General features: G+C 42.5%; 1 protein-coding gene across 1 annotated transcript in view; it reads left to right on the forward strand.

Moving 5' to 3' along the window:
- Positions 1 to 13,525, forward strand: part of ETFDH (electron transfer flavoprotein dehydrogenase) — a 48,173-nt gene extending 34,648 nt beyond the window's left edge. Inside the window, exons 8-13 of the mRNA XM_073605833.1 lie at positions 480 to 620; positions 2,362 to 2,505; positions 6,823 to 6,991; positions 9,122 to 9,304; positions 10,586 to 10,807; positions 12,989 to 13,525. Coding sequence (XP_073461934.1) covers positions 480 to 620; positions 2,362 to 2,505; positions 6,823 to 6,991; positions 9,122 to 9,304; positions 10,586 to 10,807; positions 12,989 to 13,152 — 1,023 coding nt within the window. The 3' untranslated portion in view covers positions 13,153 to 13,525. The remainder of the gene's footprint in view (positions 1 to 479; positions 621 to 2,361; positions 2,506 to 6,822; positions 6,992 to 9,121; positions 9,305 to 10,585; positions 10,808 to 12,988) is intronic.
- The last annotated feature ends 6,320 nt before the right edge of the window (positions 13,526 to 19,845 follow it).

The raw sequence follows: 19,845 nt of genomic DNA on the forward strand, positions 1-19,845 counted from the left end.
GGGTCATGGATTCTTGCTTTTAAATGACCTGCCTTTCCCTGGATCCAGAGAATGTGAGCAGCATCTAATTAGAAATTAACTTTTATTCAGTAGTCAGAGAGCTAGTAATTGATCAACAAGGGTGACTTTTAAAGCTTTAGCCAATCTTGTGCTCCCAGGATAGAGTAGATCATAAGTCTGAAAGAACCAATCCGACTGGACCCCAAGACTTTAGATAATTTAGAGACAGTACAACCATGCAGGGTACGGTGACAAGGGATGTCATGTGGCAAAGTCGACCTGTACCTTAAGCAGAAAAAACGCCCCAAAGCATAATGTTTCCACCTTGGTGCTTGACTGTAGGGATGGTGTTCTTGGGGTCTTTTTAACTTTACAATACACATTGATGGTAAGTGAGGTGCAGATGTATTGTAGCTGTTCAATAATTCTTAAAAGAAATATCCAGTGCTAATCTAAGTGCTTTTTCTTGTGGTGTTCAGCTGTGGATTATTGATGAGAAGAAATGGCAACCTGGTCTTGTTGAACACACAGTGGGCTGGCCTTTGGACAGACACACCTATGGCGGGTCATTCCTTTATCACCTGAACGAGGGGGAACCACTTGTTGCACTTGGGTTTGTGGTAGGCATGCTTATTTTCCTATAAATTCCAGGCTTGTATTATTTTGTCTAAAAACATTGTATTTTAAATTGGTTTGCAGGATCTATACACTATAACATTATACCTGAACCTACAAATCTCACGGACCTCCCTATCCAGCCTCAAACTCACACACATTCTGAAGTGTTAGCAATTAAAACTGTCTAGTGGTATTTGCAGCAGGTAGGATACACTGGTATAGTCCTCTCTTTATTAAAGTAGAATTCCAGGCTATTGCCTAACTTTGCTTTAAACCTGCTCCTATTCACTTCTAAATCTTATTCCAGCTACCTTATGAAAGGAAGATGTTTATACTTCTCTATTCTCAGAGCACTCCAGTTTGGTTATGCAATTGGCAGCTTCAGGGGATAGGAGAGACAGCCGGCAAGGAATTCCCTATAGCAGTGGTCATCAACCCTGTCCTCAGGGCCCACTAACAGGCCAGGTTTTGTTTATTACCTTGGGGAGATGCAGACTAGAATACTGCAATCACTGAGCAGCAAATGATATCACCTGTAATGTATTTCAGTTATCTTGCAAAACTGGCCTGTTAGTGGGCCCTGAGGACAGGGTTGATGAACACTGCCCTATAGCAAGCCTATGGGTGACATCACCACCCAGGCATTTTAGCCATTGTCAGTGATCTCTCCTCCCCTGAAACTGGCTACTGATATCAAGTGGCCAGACCAGAGCATCCTCAGAATAGGTAAGTTTTTATAAGCATCTTCCTTTTCACAGGGGAGTTGGCATAGGAATTAGAAGGGTGGTGGGAGCAGGTTTAAGCATACAGTAGTTAAAGTGGGGTTCCACTCAAATTTTTTACTTTAATCTTACCCCTTCAGTTAATTGCATAGATGTTGAAATGCCGCATGGAAATTTTTTTTTATCGCTGTAATTACCTTTATATTGTACTTTTATTGTGGCACTTCCTGTCTCTCCTCCCATGGGAGTAGGCGTGTTTATTGCCTTTCCCCGGCGCCGCACTGTCTCCTGGGAGCTTAGTGTCAGGCTTCCCAAGATTCAGTGCGGAAACAATGAGCATGCGTGTGAACAAGCTGTGAATGAACAGCATTCACCGCATCCAGGAAATCAATGCTTGTGGGCTTCACATTCATATTTATTTATTTTGGGATTAGCAAAGTGTCTCAATGACCTAAAAAAAAAAAAAAAAAAAGATTGGTCGCCGGACTCCCGCTTTAAGCAATACCCTGGAATTCCACTTTAAGGAGCTATTGAATGAAAAGTGAATTGACAATTGCAGCACTGTCAATGTTTCTAGCCCTACCTTTGCAATGATATGAAAATTAAACAAGATTCTTGGAACTAAGATTTTTGTGTTGGATAAATGAAAGCAGTGCTTTACCTTTTCCATGCACAATCATTTTTTAAACAGATCAGGCATATCTGAATTGCAGTCTTGCTTAGAATCCCGTTCAAAAGAGCTGCAGTGACTTTTGTATCGAAAGAGATATACAAAAATGAATCGTACACCATATCCTTGGTTTATCATTTCACTCAGGATAATATAATGTTTGCTTAAAGTGTAAGTGGAGGCAAACCAGAAGACAGATGAACTGTCAAAAAGAAAATACAATTCTTCATAGCCAGTTTTCTAATCAAGAAAAGTCAGCCAGGACTGGATTAAATGGGAGTCTGTTACAACTGCTAATGCTTGCATTGTAGTTTTGCTAAAATTGGAGTCCTCCGTAATACTATTTTTCAGGTTGGTCTAGATTATCAGAATCCATATTTGAACCCCTTCAGAGAATTTCAAAGATGGAAACATCACCCCAGCGTGGCCCCTACTCTGGAAAGTGGAACGAGAATTGCTTATGGAGCACGAGCTCTTAATGAAGGTGGATTCCAGGTAACTTCACTCTTTCCTGTGTGGAGAAACCATTTATGGGGGGAGGGCAGCAAAAAAAACTTTTATAAACGTTGGTATTTGTGTAGCTTTCAGGTGGGTTCCATTAGCAAATGCAGAGGGTGCAGGAACACTATAAGTAACTGGTTTTGATTGTCATTGAGGGGTTGTGGATTTTATTGTAGCAGGACATGATGTGCCTTAAAGATAGTGGAACAAAAAAGGTCTTGTGTCCTGCAGTAAATGCATAGTTTAATGCTACTTTTTTAGGCTTCATGCACACTGGGCTTAAACGCCTCTTTTGCTGGTGTTTTTTCTTCCATGCACACGTAGGTGTTTACAGGTGTATTAGGAGAGGAGCATTTACAGGTTTGAAAAAACCCAAAGGTGCATTCAGGGAGGAACTGAAGAGCAGAAAAAAATCATTGAATGTGCCTAAACGGTAGACACGTCTAGTGTTTAAGCATTCATGTATTCCATTGACCATAATAATAATATATTCTGGCCTCTGGAATGCATTAACACTCAAACACTTGATATTCCTAAATGCATGTGCAATACGTGTGTTTGTTTTTGGTTTTTTTAAGCAGCTTTTCTCCTGCTAACAGTTCTACAGGGGCTAAAACGTACACCCTGTGTGCGTGAGGCCTAACTATTATTATTATTATTAATATTATTATACAGGATTTATATAGCGCCAACAGTTTACGCAGTGTTTTATAACTTGAGGGTAGACAGTACAAATACAATACGCTTTAATACAGTAGGAATCGGAGGGCCCTGCTCCTTTAGAACTTACAATCTAAGAGGGAAGGTCAAGAGATACAAGAGGTAATAACTGTGGGGGATGTGCTGATGGAGAAAATAAATCTACAGTTGTTAGGTGAGGGCCAGATTGGCTTCTCTGAAGAGATGAGTTTTCAGGTATCGTCTGAAAGTGGACAAAGTAGGAGAAAGTCCGACAGATTGGGGTAAAGCATTCCAGAGGATGGGAGAGGCTCTGGCGAAGTCCTGAAGGTAAGCATGGGATGAGTGGACAAGGGAGTTAAGCCGCATACGCACGGTCAGATTTTCCAACGGAAAATGTGTGACAGGCTGTTGGCGGAAAATCCGACCGTTTGTACGCTCCATCGGATAATTGTCTGATTTTTCCACAGAGAAATACAGGATGGCAGGCTTTAAAATTTTCCGCGGACAAATTTTCCGAGTGTGTGTACACAAGTCCGTCGGACAAAAGTCCAAAGTACAAACACGCATGCTCGGAAGCAAGGACGAGCCAGAAGCGGTCGGTCTTGTAAACTAGCGTTCATAATAGAGAATTACGTGATGTGGCAATTATGAAATCTCGAAATGCAGCGCACATTCTCTTCTTTAATGGGATAATAATGAAGCTGGTGATACTGATGGAGTTCTGGCACATTTTTTTTTTTTTCTAGTGATATCAAGAATATTATGCGCTCTTCTTCTTCTTTCTTTTTTTTTTTTTTTTTTTTTTTTTTTTTTTTTTTTCCTTTTGGGCAAGTTACCACAACACCATTATCCCGTAGTTTAAGATGAAACCTACAACTCTGTTGGTGTCTCTTGTTAATTTTACATTGTATTTTTTTTTAACTCTAACTGCCTACTCCCAAACTGTCATTTGAAGTAAAACACATAGCCAAGTATTTTTCTCCACAATTTTTTTTTATTATGCATTAAAAAAAGAAAACAAAATTAGACATGCTATCTGCCAATAGAACTTAACCAAAAAGTGCATTCTATGCATCCAAAAATATAACAAATCAAATCATTATTATTCAACCATAAAATAAAAACCTGCTTCTTAATATAATGGGTCAGCAATGTCGAGTTGGTGAAAGCAGGGGTCCTTCATCTGGAGATCATTCCGAAAATAATCCGGATTATTCTCCTGGAGCTCCCGCAGCAAAGGCATATGACATAATTGGTGACGATTAATAAAGCAACCAATTTTTGGTCCAAGAAATCCTCCTCCTGTTACTAGACTTGGGCCAAAGCAATAACTCCAAGGCCAATAATAGATAACATGTTATCTCCTCCGATTCTGCAACATGTCTGGTTGACGAACTGCCATTCAGAAACTAAATGAAAAGTGCAAACTGAAAAGCGTGAATCGACACTCGCCAAACTTCTACTAACATGAAATTAGCAGAAGGAGCCCAAAGGGTGGTGTAAAAGAGCTGAAAAACCACATAGTACGTTCGTGTTTGTTGGCCGACAATTCCTTGCCGTTTGTATGCAAGACAAAATTCAGGCACACGCCTTCGGAAAAAAGTCCAAGGTTTTGTCTGTGGAAAATCCAATCGTGTGTACGAGGTTTTAGAGAGCAGGAGGTCTTGGGAGGAACGAAGAGAACAATTAGGTTGGTATTTTGAGACTAGGTTAGTGATGTAGCTGGGGGCCAGGTTGTGAGTGGCTTTGTATGTTATTGTTAGTATTTTGAATGTAATTTGTTGGTTGAGTGGGAACCAATAGAGGGATTGGCAGAGGGGTATAGCAGACGCTGAGCGGTTTGTAAGGTGGATGAGCCTGGCAGCAGCATTCATGATGGACTGAAGGGGGATAGCCTATTTAGAGGTAAGCCAATGAGGAGGGAGTTGCAGTAATCAAGGCGAGACATGACTAGGGATTGGATTAGAAGTGTTGTGTTGATATTGGTCAGGAAAGGGCGTATTTTGGAGATGTTGCGGAGGTCAGGGCAGCAAATTTTGGATAGAGATAGGATGTGGGGCCGAAAGGTTATAACCGGCTCCCTGCAGCCTTTTTCTTTCTTCCTTGTATGTTGGAGGGCAGGCAGCTCAGGCCTATATTCCCGATTTAGTTTCGCTGAAAAAAATCTCCCCATCTTCCTGATCCCATAAATCTGCAAGTTATACTTTATGAATAATTGTATGCTGCCAATGTGCAAAAATGTTTTACTCTTGAAGAGAAATTATGGTCCATCTCTCCAAAAACAATAAAGAGCAAAAAATGCTTACTTTGATTTATCTCAGCAGTCATTAAAGGGTATGTGCACTCATTGTGTAGTTGTCATTAAATGTTAGAGCTGCACGATTCTGTCCGAAATGAGAATCCACTGTTTTTTGGGGTTTTTTTGCTTAGAATAAAGCTTACGATTTTTGTGGCGTAACATCATCTTTCACAAAAATTGGGCTAATTTTTCTGTTTAATTTTTTATCAATTCATTAATTTTTTTTTTCCAAAAAAGTGTTTGAAAGACCACTGCGCAAATACAGTGTGATGTAAAATATTGCAACAACGCCATTTTATTCTCTAGGGTCTCTGCTTAAAAAATATTTAATGTTTTGAGGGTTCTAAGTAATTTTCTAGCCAAAATATACTGATTTTAACTTGTACGCAACAAGTGTCAGAAAAAGGTTTAGTCTTTAAAGTGGAAGTCCATGCTAAAACTAAAGTCCCTACATCTATAGACACCCACGATCTAACACTAACCTATATAGCCCTGTAAAGAAAAAACGAGTATACATACCTTTTCTGAAGCAGATGCGACCCGATCTCTAGTGGCGGAAGCTCTGCAGAGGATACGGCCGACGACGGCTGTGAAATGAACGGGAAGTGACATCACCCATAGAGTTACTTTTGGGCTTCCATTGCCAGACTTGTCCTCTGCACCCGCCTGCACAGTGAAGCTGCGGCTGACAGCTGATCGTGGAATCAGGTCGGATCAGGTTCAGAAAAGGTATGTATACTCTTTTTTTTTTTTTTTTTTTTTTTTTTCTTTACAGGGCTAGATAAGTTAGTGTTAGATCGTGGGTGTCTATAGATGCAGGGATTTTAGTTCTAGCATGGACTTCCACTTTAAGTGGTTAAACAGACCTCATTTGCAGACAGAAGTTCATTCCTTTGAGCTAAAAGAACTAAGTGTTACAATGTTTCTCTTTCTCTGCCTAAGCAATGTTGTGAAAAACTTTTTTGCAGAGGGTGGTAGAATCGCAGTCTTGAATTATTTCCTTTTACCATTAAAAGTGCACCTCTCAATAAATGTCCATTAAAGTATTATCAGATATGGGAAATAATAATATATACTGCAATAAATTCTTTCCAGACATTTAAATGACCACTAGAGGGAACATTAACAGAATCTCTTTATTGACTGTAGTATTTAACTTATGGAACAGCTAGTAGATGTAAAGGTTCAGAAGTACTTTTACCATAATGGTACAATAATAATCGAAAACCGCACTTTGCTCAAAATAAACTGTAGTTTCCACTTAAGACATCCAAAGCTGATGAGAGAAATAAACTCTGATTTTCAGGCATATATCTGCTTCTTATTTCTAGTCTTTGCCAAAGCTGACATTCCCTGGTGGTGTGTTGGTTGGTTGCAGTCCTGGGTTCATGAATGTACCAAAGATTAAAGGTACTCATACAGCAATGAAGAGTGGTATGCTGGCTGCAGAATCCATCTTTAAACATTTGACAGATGCAAACCTCCAGTCGAGTACTCAAGGTTTGAAAACTCTATACTTTTTAACTGTTTGTTACATGATTTTCCAGTTTATTTAGTATTGGTCTTTACCTAATCATCACCAACGTGTAGCAGAATGTTAAAGCTGATCTTCAGCTATAGTAATAGTTTGTTTGTGCCAGCTATTTCCCTCACCAACATGTGCGGCCGTTGGGTATGTGCTGTGTAAATGGTAGCTGAGGCTATATACAGTACTGTGCTCCAAATGTGAGACAAGACCTTCCCGTCTCACACCCAAAACAAAATGGCGTCGATCTGGGCAGCGTTCGGCCATTCATTGGCAGCTTTGTATTCTACCAAGCACTACAAAGCTTCTTCTCATTGGCTGAGTCAGAGATTGTGACATAAGCAGCCCGTCTTTCTGTCTCAGCCATTCAGAAGAGGCTTTGTATTCATCTACATACAGTTTATACAGCACACCCAGCAGCTGCACATGTTGGTGAGGAAAATTGTTTGGGCCAACTTGGCCCAAACAAACTAAACTGAAACTAAAGCTGGAGATCAGCTTTAAGTAGGTATATTAAAAGCACTCTTTCAACTACTTATCTTTTAGTATTTGTTGCATTTTGCTGTCTTTGCTGTTTGTTAAAACCCTTTTGATTTGTACCAAGCACAGCAGGACTTCACTTATTACAAGTAATTTTATAACACGGACAATTTATGCAGCAATTTTATATATATATATATATATATATATATATATATATATATATATATATATATATATATATATATATATATATATATATATATATATATATATATATATTTTGTACATTCACATCAGCCCCTAACTCACATTCGTACATACACATACTAGGGCCAATTTAGACAGGGCCCAATTAACCTGCCATCACGTCTTTGGAGTGTGAGAGGAAACCCACGTAGGCACAGGAAGAACTTGCAACATGGAACTGACGACCCTATTGCTGTTAGGCGGAGGTGCTAACCACTTAGCTGTTGTGTTGCCCAATATTCTTTTTAATACAAAAGCTGTGTAGTGCTGTGAACTGTTAACTATATGGACTAACATCATTCCTTCAGTAAAAACCTTGGCCATCATTTAATTTTATTGCTCTTTGTATTGTACTCTTTGTAAACTTTCAATAAAGTGCTTGTTTCACCAAAAAAAAAAAAATAAAGAAACCTTGGGTATCCTTTGCATTTGTTTCATTGTTAAAAATGTTTTAAAACCTGGGCTTGCTCCAAAGGAATGTCCATGGTTCGTTATAGGCTGAACAGAATGAAGAGATAAGGCAGACAGAAAAAAGGGATTCAGGACCTGCAGGAGATAATTTGCCGTTCATTCACATGCTGAAGGCTGAGATCATTTGCTATATAGGTTTAACAGGCTTAACTGACTGTATATAGCTCCCAATCCAGAAAACTGTTCTTTTGTTCATTGAGGCTCATTTTAGCAAAGTAATGCAGTTTAACATTTGTCTTCTATAAAACTCACTCTGTCACCAGTGCAGCTTTAGACCCCTTTCACACCGAGGCGTTTTTGTGGCGTAATAGCGCTATTAAAACACTCATAAAACACTCCCCATGCATCTCAATGGACCCTTTCACACTGAGGCGGGGCGTTGAGAAAAGTCCTGCAAGCAGCATCTTTGGAGCAGCTTTTGGGCGTTGAAAAAAGCACGTCAAAAACGCCCTTCTCCTTTGAAATGAGCTGTAGAAAAGTCACATGATCTCACAAAGAGGTAAACATGCAAGCAGAAAAGAGAGCATCTACATGTAGGGAGGTGGGGTTGTTCTTTGACACCCATGCTTCAATAACGCTTGAAAAACATTGTTAAAACGCCCGCAGCATTTCAGTAATTTTACCGCTAGCGCCCCAAAAACGCGGTATTAGCGGTAAGGCGTTTTTGAAGCGCTTCAGTGTGAAAGGGCTCTTAGGATGAGCGTAAATGTATACTGTGTTCCTGGGTTTTGTTTTTTGTGTTTTTCTTTTTCTTTTGCAGAAAAGTATGAATAGACTTCCCCATATGACAGCTATAGAGGGTCTTTAATAATTTTTAAGTCTATAACTTAACTAATAAAATGCATTTGTGGGGCTGTGCTACAAACTCTGGAAACAGCTATGTGTTTGCTTCTATTGTGATATAGGGCTCAGTGTTCCAGAGTATGAGGAGAACCTAAGGAAGTCATGGATCTGGAAGGAGCTCTACTCTGTGAGAAATATTAGACCTTCCTGCCACACCGTTTTTGGATTGTATGGAGGCATGGTCTACACTGGCATTTTCTACTGGATATTTAGAGGGAAAGAGCCTTGGACACTTAAACATAAAGGTAATTTGTGTGAAATTATTCAGATTTTTTTTTTTTTTTTTTTTTTTTCTTTTTAAGTTTTACCTGTCATGAATAAAATGGCTGGGCTGCTGAGCTCTTTTTGAAAATGCTAGTTACTGTTTTGTTGATCCACTTAGCTTTTTATACTTTCTGAAATGCTGATGCACAACAAGTATGCAGATCAGAAAAATCAGAGAAAGGTCCACTGTCTTAATGTGCATTGTTGTTCTGGATCAGTGATTTTAGATATTGAAGGTGGAGGATTAGCAGCACAGCCAAGGTAGCAACTTCAGAAGGAGAATTCTGTGATAACAGCCTCCATATTTTGCTCATAATGTCTACATTTATCTACTGACTGCAGAGACCTCACTTCAGATATCTTAACAAAACTGTTTTGAGAGACTAATGCTCCGTACACACGGTCATTTTTCCGACAGAAAATGTTCGATGGGAGCTTGTTGTCGGAAATTCCGAGCATGTGTAGACTCCATCGGACATTTTCCATCGGATTTTCCGTCAAACAAAATTTGAGATCTGGATCTCAAATTTTCCGACAACAAAAATCCGTTGTCGTAAATTCTGATCGTGTGTACACAATTCCGACGCACAAAGTTCCACGCATGCTGGGAATGAAGCAGAAGAGCCGCACTGGCTATTGAACTTCATTTTTCTTGGCTCGTCGTACGTGTTGTACGTCACCGCGTTCTTGACGTTCGGAATTTCCGACAAGATTTGTGTGACCGTGTGTATGCAAGACAAGTTTGAGCCAACATCCGTCGGAAAAAATCCATGGATTTTGTTGTCGGAATGTCCGATCGTGTGTACGGGGCATTAGGAGGCTGCTGTTGCTGTTCTCTTCTGAAAATACTAGTTGCTTGGCTGTCATTTTGATCTTATATCTTCAGCACTAACCGGGAACAAGTATGAAGATCAGAAGGTTTGACTTCAGTCTGATGGTTTGACTTCAGTCTGATGATTAAGTCAATGATTAAGAAATAACTGACTCCAGAGACAGCCAGGTAACTAAGTAGTCTTAAGGGGAGGTTCGCAATGAGAGCCCCTACATTTCTTTCACAGGTTTTCTTTATTGCTCCAGAAAGATCTTTTACTTTTTTTTTTTTTATGTCTCAATTGTTAAGATATTCTTACTTCCCTCAACTGGGACCCGGGCAGCAATATGACTGCTCCCAGTTTGACCTAAAACAAAAAAACCTTAAAAACGAAGTTCTACAGTAATAATTGCCTTGCACATGTTTATTATTCTGAGACCTTTCTCACCAGGTCTGGATTCTAATCAGCTAAAGCCAGCTAAGGATTGCACACCTATTGAGTACCCTAAACCTGACGGGAAAATAAGTTTTGACCTGCTGTCATCTGTGGCGCTGAGCGGTACTAATCATGAGCACAATCAACCAGCACACCTGACACTACGAGATGACAGTGTACCTGTGAATAAGAATTTAGCTTTATATGATGGCCCAGAGCAGAGATTCTGTCCTGCAGGTAAGGAGCTTGTAAAAAAGAAAGCTTGTGTTTAAAGAGCAACTAAACTCAGCCTAAGCCTCATCAGAAAAAAAAAATCCTTAACACTTGTCCTTGTCATAAAAATTCTTTTAAATGTCCAGCATTGCCTTGCTTAAGCAAACACTTTCCATTTGCCCCTCTTTAGTGCCACCATCTTTAATTTGAATCTGGCACATGCTCTGACCTGCAGTGGATCTCTGCCAGGTTTAAAGATGCGTGGTATATCACACATCCCAGAAGGCAGTTTGCAAGATGCTGAGCATACATGCACACACCGTGGGGGTCTCTGCCAGAGAACTGGCATTTTAACCACCACAGTAGATATGCATTCAGACAAAAAAAATGTACTGTCCATCCTTCAAAGTATTATATCAGGGCCATGAACTCAAAGTTTAAAGAACTCGCAGTAAAGCATAGGTAATCCTGGTGCGCTTGGAAAATGGAGACATGTATGTACACGTCCTTGATGTCCACAGATGCCAGGAATTCTTCCTGGTGACCTAGTGGATTATATGCAGAATATCTGAGCTTTTTTGGGTTAGGAACCATAAACAGGTTGGAGTAAAACCCCTGAATCTATTCTGGCCAATGCACGCCTTACGTGGCCTGAGTGGTTAGCAGGTAAACGCAGCCTCAGCTCAATTGATCCAGACCACAACACCAGCATGTTTCGCTCGGGGCTTAATGATGCATCTCCATGATTAAGCCCCAAGGGCAGGGTGAAACATGTTGGAGTTGGATGAATCGAGCTGAGGCTGCTTTTTCCTGCTAACCACTCGGGCTGGGAGAGGTGTGCGATGGCCGGGCTATCTCTTCCTATTTTTGCAGTAGCTTTGGGTCTGAACAGACCTTTCCTCAGCCTGTACCCTCACTAACTAGCAGCATCCAACTCGTCGGACCTTGACAGCCTGAGCGGGATCCTTAAAAGAGAAGTATGGGGTTTTTTGTTTTTTAGATTCATACTTGCCTAGGTGGATGCAGCATCAGACCGATGCTGCAGCTGTCCCCCGGCATCTCTGCACAGAGAACCGAGCCACCAAACACCACCGATGGCTCGGTTCACACTCCTCCCTGAGAGGAGAGCTGCTGGAGCGCTGAGCTGTGGAGGGGCGGGGAGCGCCCCTCTCAGGAGCTCGCTGAGACTGCCATCAGTCAAGGCAGCTGGTGGATCCAGACTTCTGAAGTCGGGGTGACGAGCTGCCTTGACTGATTTCAGTGATGTCAGCGGAGAGCAGACTTCAGACTGCTCTCTGCTGAAAACGGGTCACAGGAGTGCAAAATGAATTGCACTCCTGTGACCCTTAGCAGAAGCCCAGCCTAAAAATCTCAGGCTGGACTTCTCCTTTAAGCATTTACTCTGAAGCTATTCTACCACAGGGACTGGGACAATGACACCCAGATTACCGAGAGGGCTACATGGAGATCTGTGATCCTTGCAGTGACACAGAATGGTGGAAAGTGAGAAACCAAGGAGAAGCATCAAAAATTGAAATTGTCCAAATGCCTGCAAAGGCTAACGGACAATTAGGTTTGACTCTTCCCAGCCTAGCTAAAGAAAAGACATCCATTCTGCTTGGACACAATAAAATATAATAGGAAGGGGTATACTGGGTTGGCCGCAGTTTTTATTTTATTTGTAGTGTCCAGTACTCCTGTAACTGGCAGTATAACCCAAAAGGTTAAAGGATAATTTCACCTTTCATAACATGTTACACCCATATTCAGGGTGTAATATGTTACAGTTGCAGCAGCCATGATCCCCCGTTGTGACAGCAAGCAAGGGATCTTCTCCCCACGCTCACTGTCACAATTTAAAAAAAACATGGCCATGCGGGGCTCCGCCCACCCAGCATTAATCATTCATTCACAGTTCTGTGAATGTGAGAAGTACAAAGTGCTCACAGCCTTTGTGGCTATTGCAAGATGCACATTTATTATTTCTTTGTGTGTGTGTGTGTGTGTGTGTGTGTGTGTGTGTGTGTGTGTGTGTGTATATATATAGATATATAGATGACAGAGATATCCTTTAATGTATTTTAAGTCATTTTTGAATCATAATGTGCAGTTTACAGTACTATGAAGGTGTGGGATTTCTATTGAAGTTCAGGAGTTACTATCAAAATGTACAGCTTAGCAGATAATCTTTATTTCTTTTTACAGGTGTTTATGAATTCGTCCCGCTTGAATCAGGTGAAGGTTCACGGTTGCAGATCAATGCTCAGAACTGTGTCCACTGCAAGACATGTGACATTAAAGATCCAAGTCAGAATATTAATTGGGTCGTACCAGAAGGAGGCGGTGGACCCGCTTACAATGGAATGTAATTCACTTTAGATGAGCAGTATTTTGTCATATTCTGTGACTGATTCTACCATCTGAGACCACAGGGGAAAGCGGTTAATTGTTAAAAAAGTTCTGACAAAATGTGACACCAAAGCAGGACTATTCTGCTTACGTGCTCCTGAGATTGCACTAACTTGCTTGAATGGGCATTTGATTTTTCTGTGTTTTTAAAATGGTTTACTGCTCCATAGAGCTGCCTTAATTCCACAAATTTAACAGGTCGGATCGAAGGATTTTGCAAGACGCACATGTACCATAGACAATACCTTTTTGTGAATGTAAACTGAAACACAAGAGCTTTATATGTAAAGCTTTTTTTATGTTCCAGGAAAAAAAAACAATTTTTAAAAATCATCATTTTTGTTTTTTGTGAGTCTACCTGTACTATGGCAAATTTTTGCAAGCATATTTCAGCCCGGTATGTAGTTTTGTGAGTTTACCTGTACTATTGTAAATTTTTGCGAGAAGAATATTTCAGCCTGGTATACAGTAACAAAACGGTTTATGGTAAATGGTAGCCATTATGCTTTGTGCAGGTTCAGAGGTTCAAGCTGGATTCATCCATTCATTGGTGGCCTGTCTGAGTTGTTTTTTTTTTTTTTCTTAACCTACTATAGACATTAAGCATGCATGCCTGTGTGTTCCTATCTGTGAGAGACATCAGCGGTTCCTACAATTTGCAGTTGGGGAGGCACATTACCAATATGTGCCATTCCCCTTTGGGCTGACTTTTTTTTCTCTGCGTTAAAGTGACACTAAGGCCCCTTTCACACTTATACGACTTGTCCCACGATTTTATACTGCAAAATCGTATGACAAGTCATTCTCCATGATTTTCAATGACTACCATTCATATTGGCACGACTTTAAGTCGTGCCGACTTCAAAGTAGTCCCTGCACTACTTTGGTCCAACTTCCATACGATTTGTATTCCATAGACCTCAATGTTAAACCCTCAAGTAGCATACAAATCATACCTGAATAAAATAGACAAGATTTCAGCACTACTTTGGTCCAACTTCCATACATTTGTACTCCATAGACCTCAATGTTAAACCCTCAAGTAGCATGCAAATCGTACCTGAATAATATAGACACAATTTCAGCACTACTTTGTAAGCACAAGCTGAGAATGGTTAATGCCAAAGTTGTGGCAAAGTCGTACAAAGTAGCACTGCTCCCAAATTGCGGCAAAATCGTGGTAAAATAGCGGCCACGAAATTGCGGTAAAATCGGGCGACTTTGAAGTCGTATAAGTGTGAAAGGGGCCTAAAGGTACTTTTTTTTTTTTTTTTTTTTTTTTTAAATAACAAACCTGTCATACTTACCTCCACTGTGCAGCTTGTTTTGCTTTTGCACAGAGTGGCCCCAGTCCTGGTCTTCTGGGGTCCCTCGGCGGCTCTCTCGGCTCCTCCCCACATCAGATAACCCCCTGGGAGAAGCGCTTTCGCGGGGGCGGGGTTACCTTGCGGGCGCGCTCCCGAGTCCAGCATTCGGCGTCCATAGATGGTTACCTTGCGGCCGCGTCATTGGATTTGATTGACAGCAGCGGGAGCCAATGGCTGTGCTGCTATCAATCTATCCAATCAACAGCCGAGAACCCCCTAGCAGAGAGAAGGTGTGTCCCCAATGAACAAGTTCGAGAGTTCAGGTAAGTAAAACGGGGGTTTGGTCACTGGCAGGTGTTTTTTCACCTTAGGTCAAAAGACACGAACCTTTACAACCCCTTTACTCGCCGGACACAGTACCACTCATCTATTGGAGTTTATACTTCTGACACTACTTTTGTTATAAACTAGATTGCCTAAAGCAGAGAGGGGGTTTTATTCCAGAGAGGACTGCCCATAGGTTGTGCTGTGTTCTTTTTTGCCTAGTGTCCTACTGTAGGTGGTGCTATAAAGCCCTATGGTTAAGATTCAGCCGAGCTGTGTCTGTCAATGAACAAGGGATTTTACAGTGAGTAACAAAAACACTTAAACAAATTTGACACCTAAATTAGTATCCAAAATTATGTGAAAAAATGAACATTAAGAAGAATATATTAAGTAACCCACACACCGGAAATGGCCGACAAGATGGAATCTACAATAATATGGCCACGTTAACGTCATCCTGGTTCTCTAGTATCTTGTTTTAGTGAACGAATCGCATACAAAATGGCCACAATATAAACTAAATAGTGGCTTCAACAAAAATGGCATTTCTTTATCGTACATCACTTGACACAGAGCACCATAATAATGACTATGTGGGTTATACGCTTACCTTTAGGTGATTGGACACTGGCAACCAATAGTAAGACGGTTCCTCCCATATAACCCCTCCTATACCGGAAGTACCTCAGTTTTTTCGCCAGTGTCTTGAAGGTGATGGTCATGGCTGTTGAAGCTCTTCAAATTTCTTCAAAAAAGTCCCACTGAGGACGTTATAATCGGATCCATTCGGATGGCTTAACAAAGCTAAAGTGGATGGTACCCGAACCTCGGCTCAAGAACAAGGTATTGCTTGTAATGTGTCCTATATAGGCGCTGGACTCTTGTTAAGTTGGCATTCCTGGTCAATCTTGCCCAAGGTAAACCAGAAAGGGTGCTTTACAGGTCCAGGGGTGTGGACCCCAATATATGGGGGACCCGGTCCCTGAAGGTCCTTAGATAGATATATATATTTATTTCCCTTTGAAACTGCTGGTAACCTTGAGCCTGTGTCTGGGATCACAGATGGCCGGTTTGGCGCGCATTTTTTAAATACTGGCGTGCGCATGCGCGCGTGCCCGCCGCCAGAGTGTGAGCGTCGCTGCTGTGCGCGTCGCAGATGCGCCGCGTGCGTCAGGACGGGCATGTGCCGTACGGTGGGCGTGCCGCCGGTCACTGATGCGCGCGATCACTCTCAAGCTAATGCTTTATAGGCATGGAGCTCCTGGCGTGCGCGTGGACAACACAGAGCGATAGTTGGGCATGTGAGTCTGGTGGTCTTGGACACAGTGGTGACAGGTTAAAGGCTGGTTATAGTTTGTGGAGAGTACTCCTTTTCTTCCTCATGTGTAAGCAATGTCTTCCAGAAAATGAGGTATAGGGAACAAGGCAAGCACAGGGCTAAGAGTACCTCCTTTAAAAACAGGAGACCAACCCCATGCTGATGCAGCCTCAGTTTCTCCTGAAAGACCTGCGGCATCTGGCCTGGCTGAGCCTTTGCATTTGTCAGGCATAGTGGCCACTACCAATATACCTGCCTCGGCTTATGTTACAAAGGAGGATTTGGCATCTGCCTTAGCGGGCCTTGAGGGCAAAATAGCTGGCATGATTGCCTCTGTAACACAGGGGGGGAGGAAGCGTAATAGATCTCCCTCCCCTGAGCCTGGGCCACGTGGGGAGTCACTAGAGCACCAGGACTCTTATAGCCAGATGGGTCCAGGTGATCTGGAACCAGAATGGGCAGAGGATTTGGAAGAGGTGGTCATGAAGGACCGAGAGGAAGGAGAGGCTGAAGGATCCTCGGCTGAGGACTCTGGCTCTGAAGAGCCAATTTCAGCCTCCCATTCCCAAAAATTGTTTATCCAATCTCTAATTGAGATAGTACGAATTGGGTTTAAGTTACCCCTGGTTCAGGAGTCTGCACTCTCCTGTTCTACTTTAGGATCTTTGCGACCTCAGCAAATTTCCCAAGCGTTCCCTTTGTATCCGTTACTGGAGGAGGTGGTTTACACGGACTGGGAGCACCCTGACAGGATATACTTACCTCCAAAAAGGTTTTCTATCTTATATCCTATGGAGGAGAAGTTCAGGAAGAAATGGAGCACACCGTTGGTGGACGCTGCCATATCTTCTGTAAACAAAAGTTTAACCTGTCCAGTGGATAATGGCCAGGTATTCAAGGATCCGGCTGATAAAAAGCTAGAGTCCTTATTAAAGGCCTCCTTTTTGGTGGCTGGTGCAGCAGTTCAGCCAGCAGTTGCAGCTATTGGGATTTGCCAATCCCTAAAGGATCGCTTTAAAAGGTTGGTAAAGAACATACCTTGCCAGGAGGAATCTGCTGAGGAGTTATCGGAGATTCCTCATGCCTTATGTTTTGCAATAGACGCATTGAAAGACTCAATCCAACAGATGTCTCGTTTTGCGTTACTGTCGATTCATATGCGCAGAGTCTTGTGGCTAAAGAACTGGTCTGCTGAGACGCCGTGTAAAAGGCTACTCGCAGCTTTTCCATTCCATGGAGAGCGCTTGTTTGGTGAGGATCTGGATAAGTATATCCAAAAGATCTCTGGAGGAAAGAGTGCCCTGCTCCCTAATAAAAAGAAAGGGAAGTAACCCTCTTATAAAATTCCTAATGCTCCAGGACCTGGTGCTTCTTCCCCTAAGCGGTATCGACGGCCTTAGCCGTTTGGGTTTAAAAGGCCCCAGGGTCAGAAGAAACCCTGGACCCAAAAGACGCCCAACTCCAAGTCTACCTTGTGAAGGGGCGCCCCCGCTCTCACGGGTGGGGGGCAGGCTTTGGCTGTTTGGGGAGGCCTGGGAAGAACTGGTTCAAGACAGATGGGTCATTTCCACTGTAAGATACGGTTACAGAATAGAGTTCCGGGAGATCCCCCCCAAATCGGTTTCTGTACTCAAGGGTTACGTCGGATCCAGAGAAAAGAAGATGCCTATTCCTAGCTTTACACCATCTGCTGATGCAGGGGGTAATTGTAAAGGATCCGCACGAGGAAAGATTCAAGGGGTTTTATTCAAACCTATTTACCGTACCGAAACCAGATGGGGAAGTAAGGCCCATTTTAGACCTCAAGGCTCTCAACTTCTTTGTAGACGTCCGATCCTTCCGCAATGGAGTCGGTTCGTTCAATAATAAAATCCCTGAGAAAGGGAGACTATTTAGCGTCCATAGATATCAAGGACGCGTACCTTCACGTGCCGATCTCCGGTCCACATTAAAGGTTCTTACTCTTCACTGTAGAGGGCAGCCATTTCCAATTTGTGGCACTACCTTTCGGTCTGGCCACGGTCCCCAGGGTTTTCACAAAGATTCTGGCCCCGGTGTTGGCTTCCCTAAGGTCTCAGAAAGTCTCCATAGTAGAATATCTGGACGATCTTCTTCTTCTAAGGGAATGCTCTCGCCCCATACGGGTTCAAAATGTGTCAAGAACAGTATGGGTTTTAAAAACGCTTAGGTTGGATGCTAAATATGGACAAGTCAGCTCTTTGTCTGACCTAAGCCTTGGTGTATCTGGGTCTGGTCTTGGACACCGCCCAAGAAAAGGTGTTTCTTTCTCCCTTACAGGTTGCCTCCATAGTGGAACTTGTACAGAAGGTGAAAAAAGAACTAACACCTTCTATTCGGCTGTGCATGAGGTTACTAGGCAAAATGGTGTCATCCTTCAGCGCAGTGCCATATGCACAGTTCCACTCCAGAGTGTTCCAGAACAGTATTCTAAAGGCCTGGGACAAGTCAGCTCAAACCCTGGATCAGCCTATGGTTCTATCTCCACAGGTTCTATGGAACCTCTCTTGGTGGTTAAGAACCAGCAACAAATCTTTCCCACTGGTAGCCTGAAAGGTCGTAACCACGGACACCAGTCTTCTCGGTTGGGGAGCAGTCCTAGAAGAAGCGTCTGTTCAGGGAATATGGTCACAGACAGAAAGGACCCTGCCCATCAATCTATTGGAGATTCGGGCAGCTCGTCTGGCTCTGCGATTCTGGACATCCAGATTGCGGGGTCTTCCTGTCCAGTCCGACGACTCCACGGTAGTGGCATATATCAACCACGAGGGAGGTACCAGGAGTTGGGCAGCCCAAAGAGAAGTAGATCATATATTGACTTGGGCAGAAAAACGTGCCGTTTACCAGGGGAATGGTCCCTGCATCCCGAGGTTTTTCTACAGATCTGCCAATACTGGGGGACCCCAGATGTGGATCTGCTGGCATCCAGATTCAATGCCAAGCTGGACAGGTTTGTATCCAGGACCAAGGATCTGCTGGCTGTCGGGATAGACGCATTAGTAGTTCCTTGGGATCAGTATTCTCTAATATATGCCTTCCCTCCGATCAAATTCTGCCGCACTTACTACGCAGAATACAGGAGGGACGAAAGCCGGTGATCTTAGTGGCTCCAGCGTGGCCCCGGAGATCCTGTTACTCGGAGATTGTGAAGTTGGCAATAGGGGACCCATTGGTCCTTCCTTGTGGTCAAGACCTGTTGTCCCAAGGGCCCATATTCCATCCTTCTTTACGGTTGCTGAATTTGATGACCTGGCTATTGAGACCAGACTTTTGAAAGACCGTGGTATTATGGGTTCAGTCTTGTCTACTTTGATAAACGCTAGAAAGTCAGTTTCCAGAGCTACCTATTATAGAGTCTGAAAGTCATACATTTCTTGGTGTGAGGAAAGAAAATGGAACCCTTGTAGGTATACGATTGGAAGAGTTCTCGCCTTTCTTCAAGCAGGAGTAGACTTACAGCTCGCTTTAGGGACAATTAAAGGACAGATTTCGGCCTTATTGTTTTTATTTTTACAAAGACCAATTGCATCCCATTCTTTGGTGCAAACCTTTGTCAAGGGAGTAGCACACCTGAGGCCGCCGCTTAAACCACCTTTATGTCCCTGGGACTTAAATTTGGTACTGTCAGCCTTACAGAGTCAACCCTTCGAACCTATTAGGCATATTCCTTTTGTCCTATTGAC

Source organism: Aquarana catesbeiana, linkage group LG01 (genome assembly GCF_042186555.1).
Source record: "Aquarana catesbeiana isolate 2022-GZ linkage group LG01, ASM4218655v1, whole genome shotgun sequence".
Taxonomy (NCBI): Eukaryota; Metazoa; Chordata; class Amphibia; order Anura; family Ranidae; genus Aquarana; species Aquarana catesbeiana.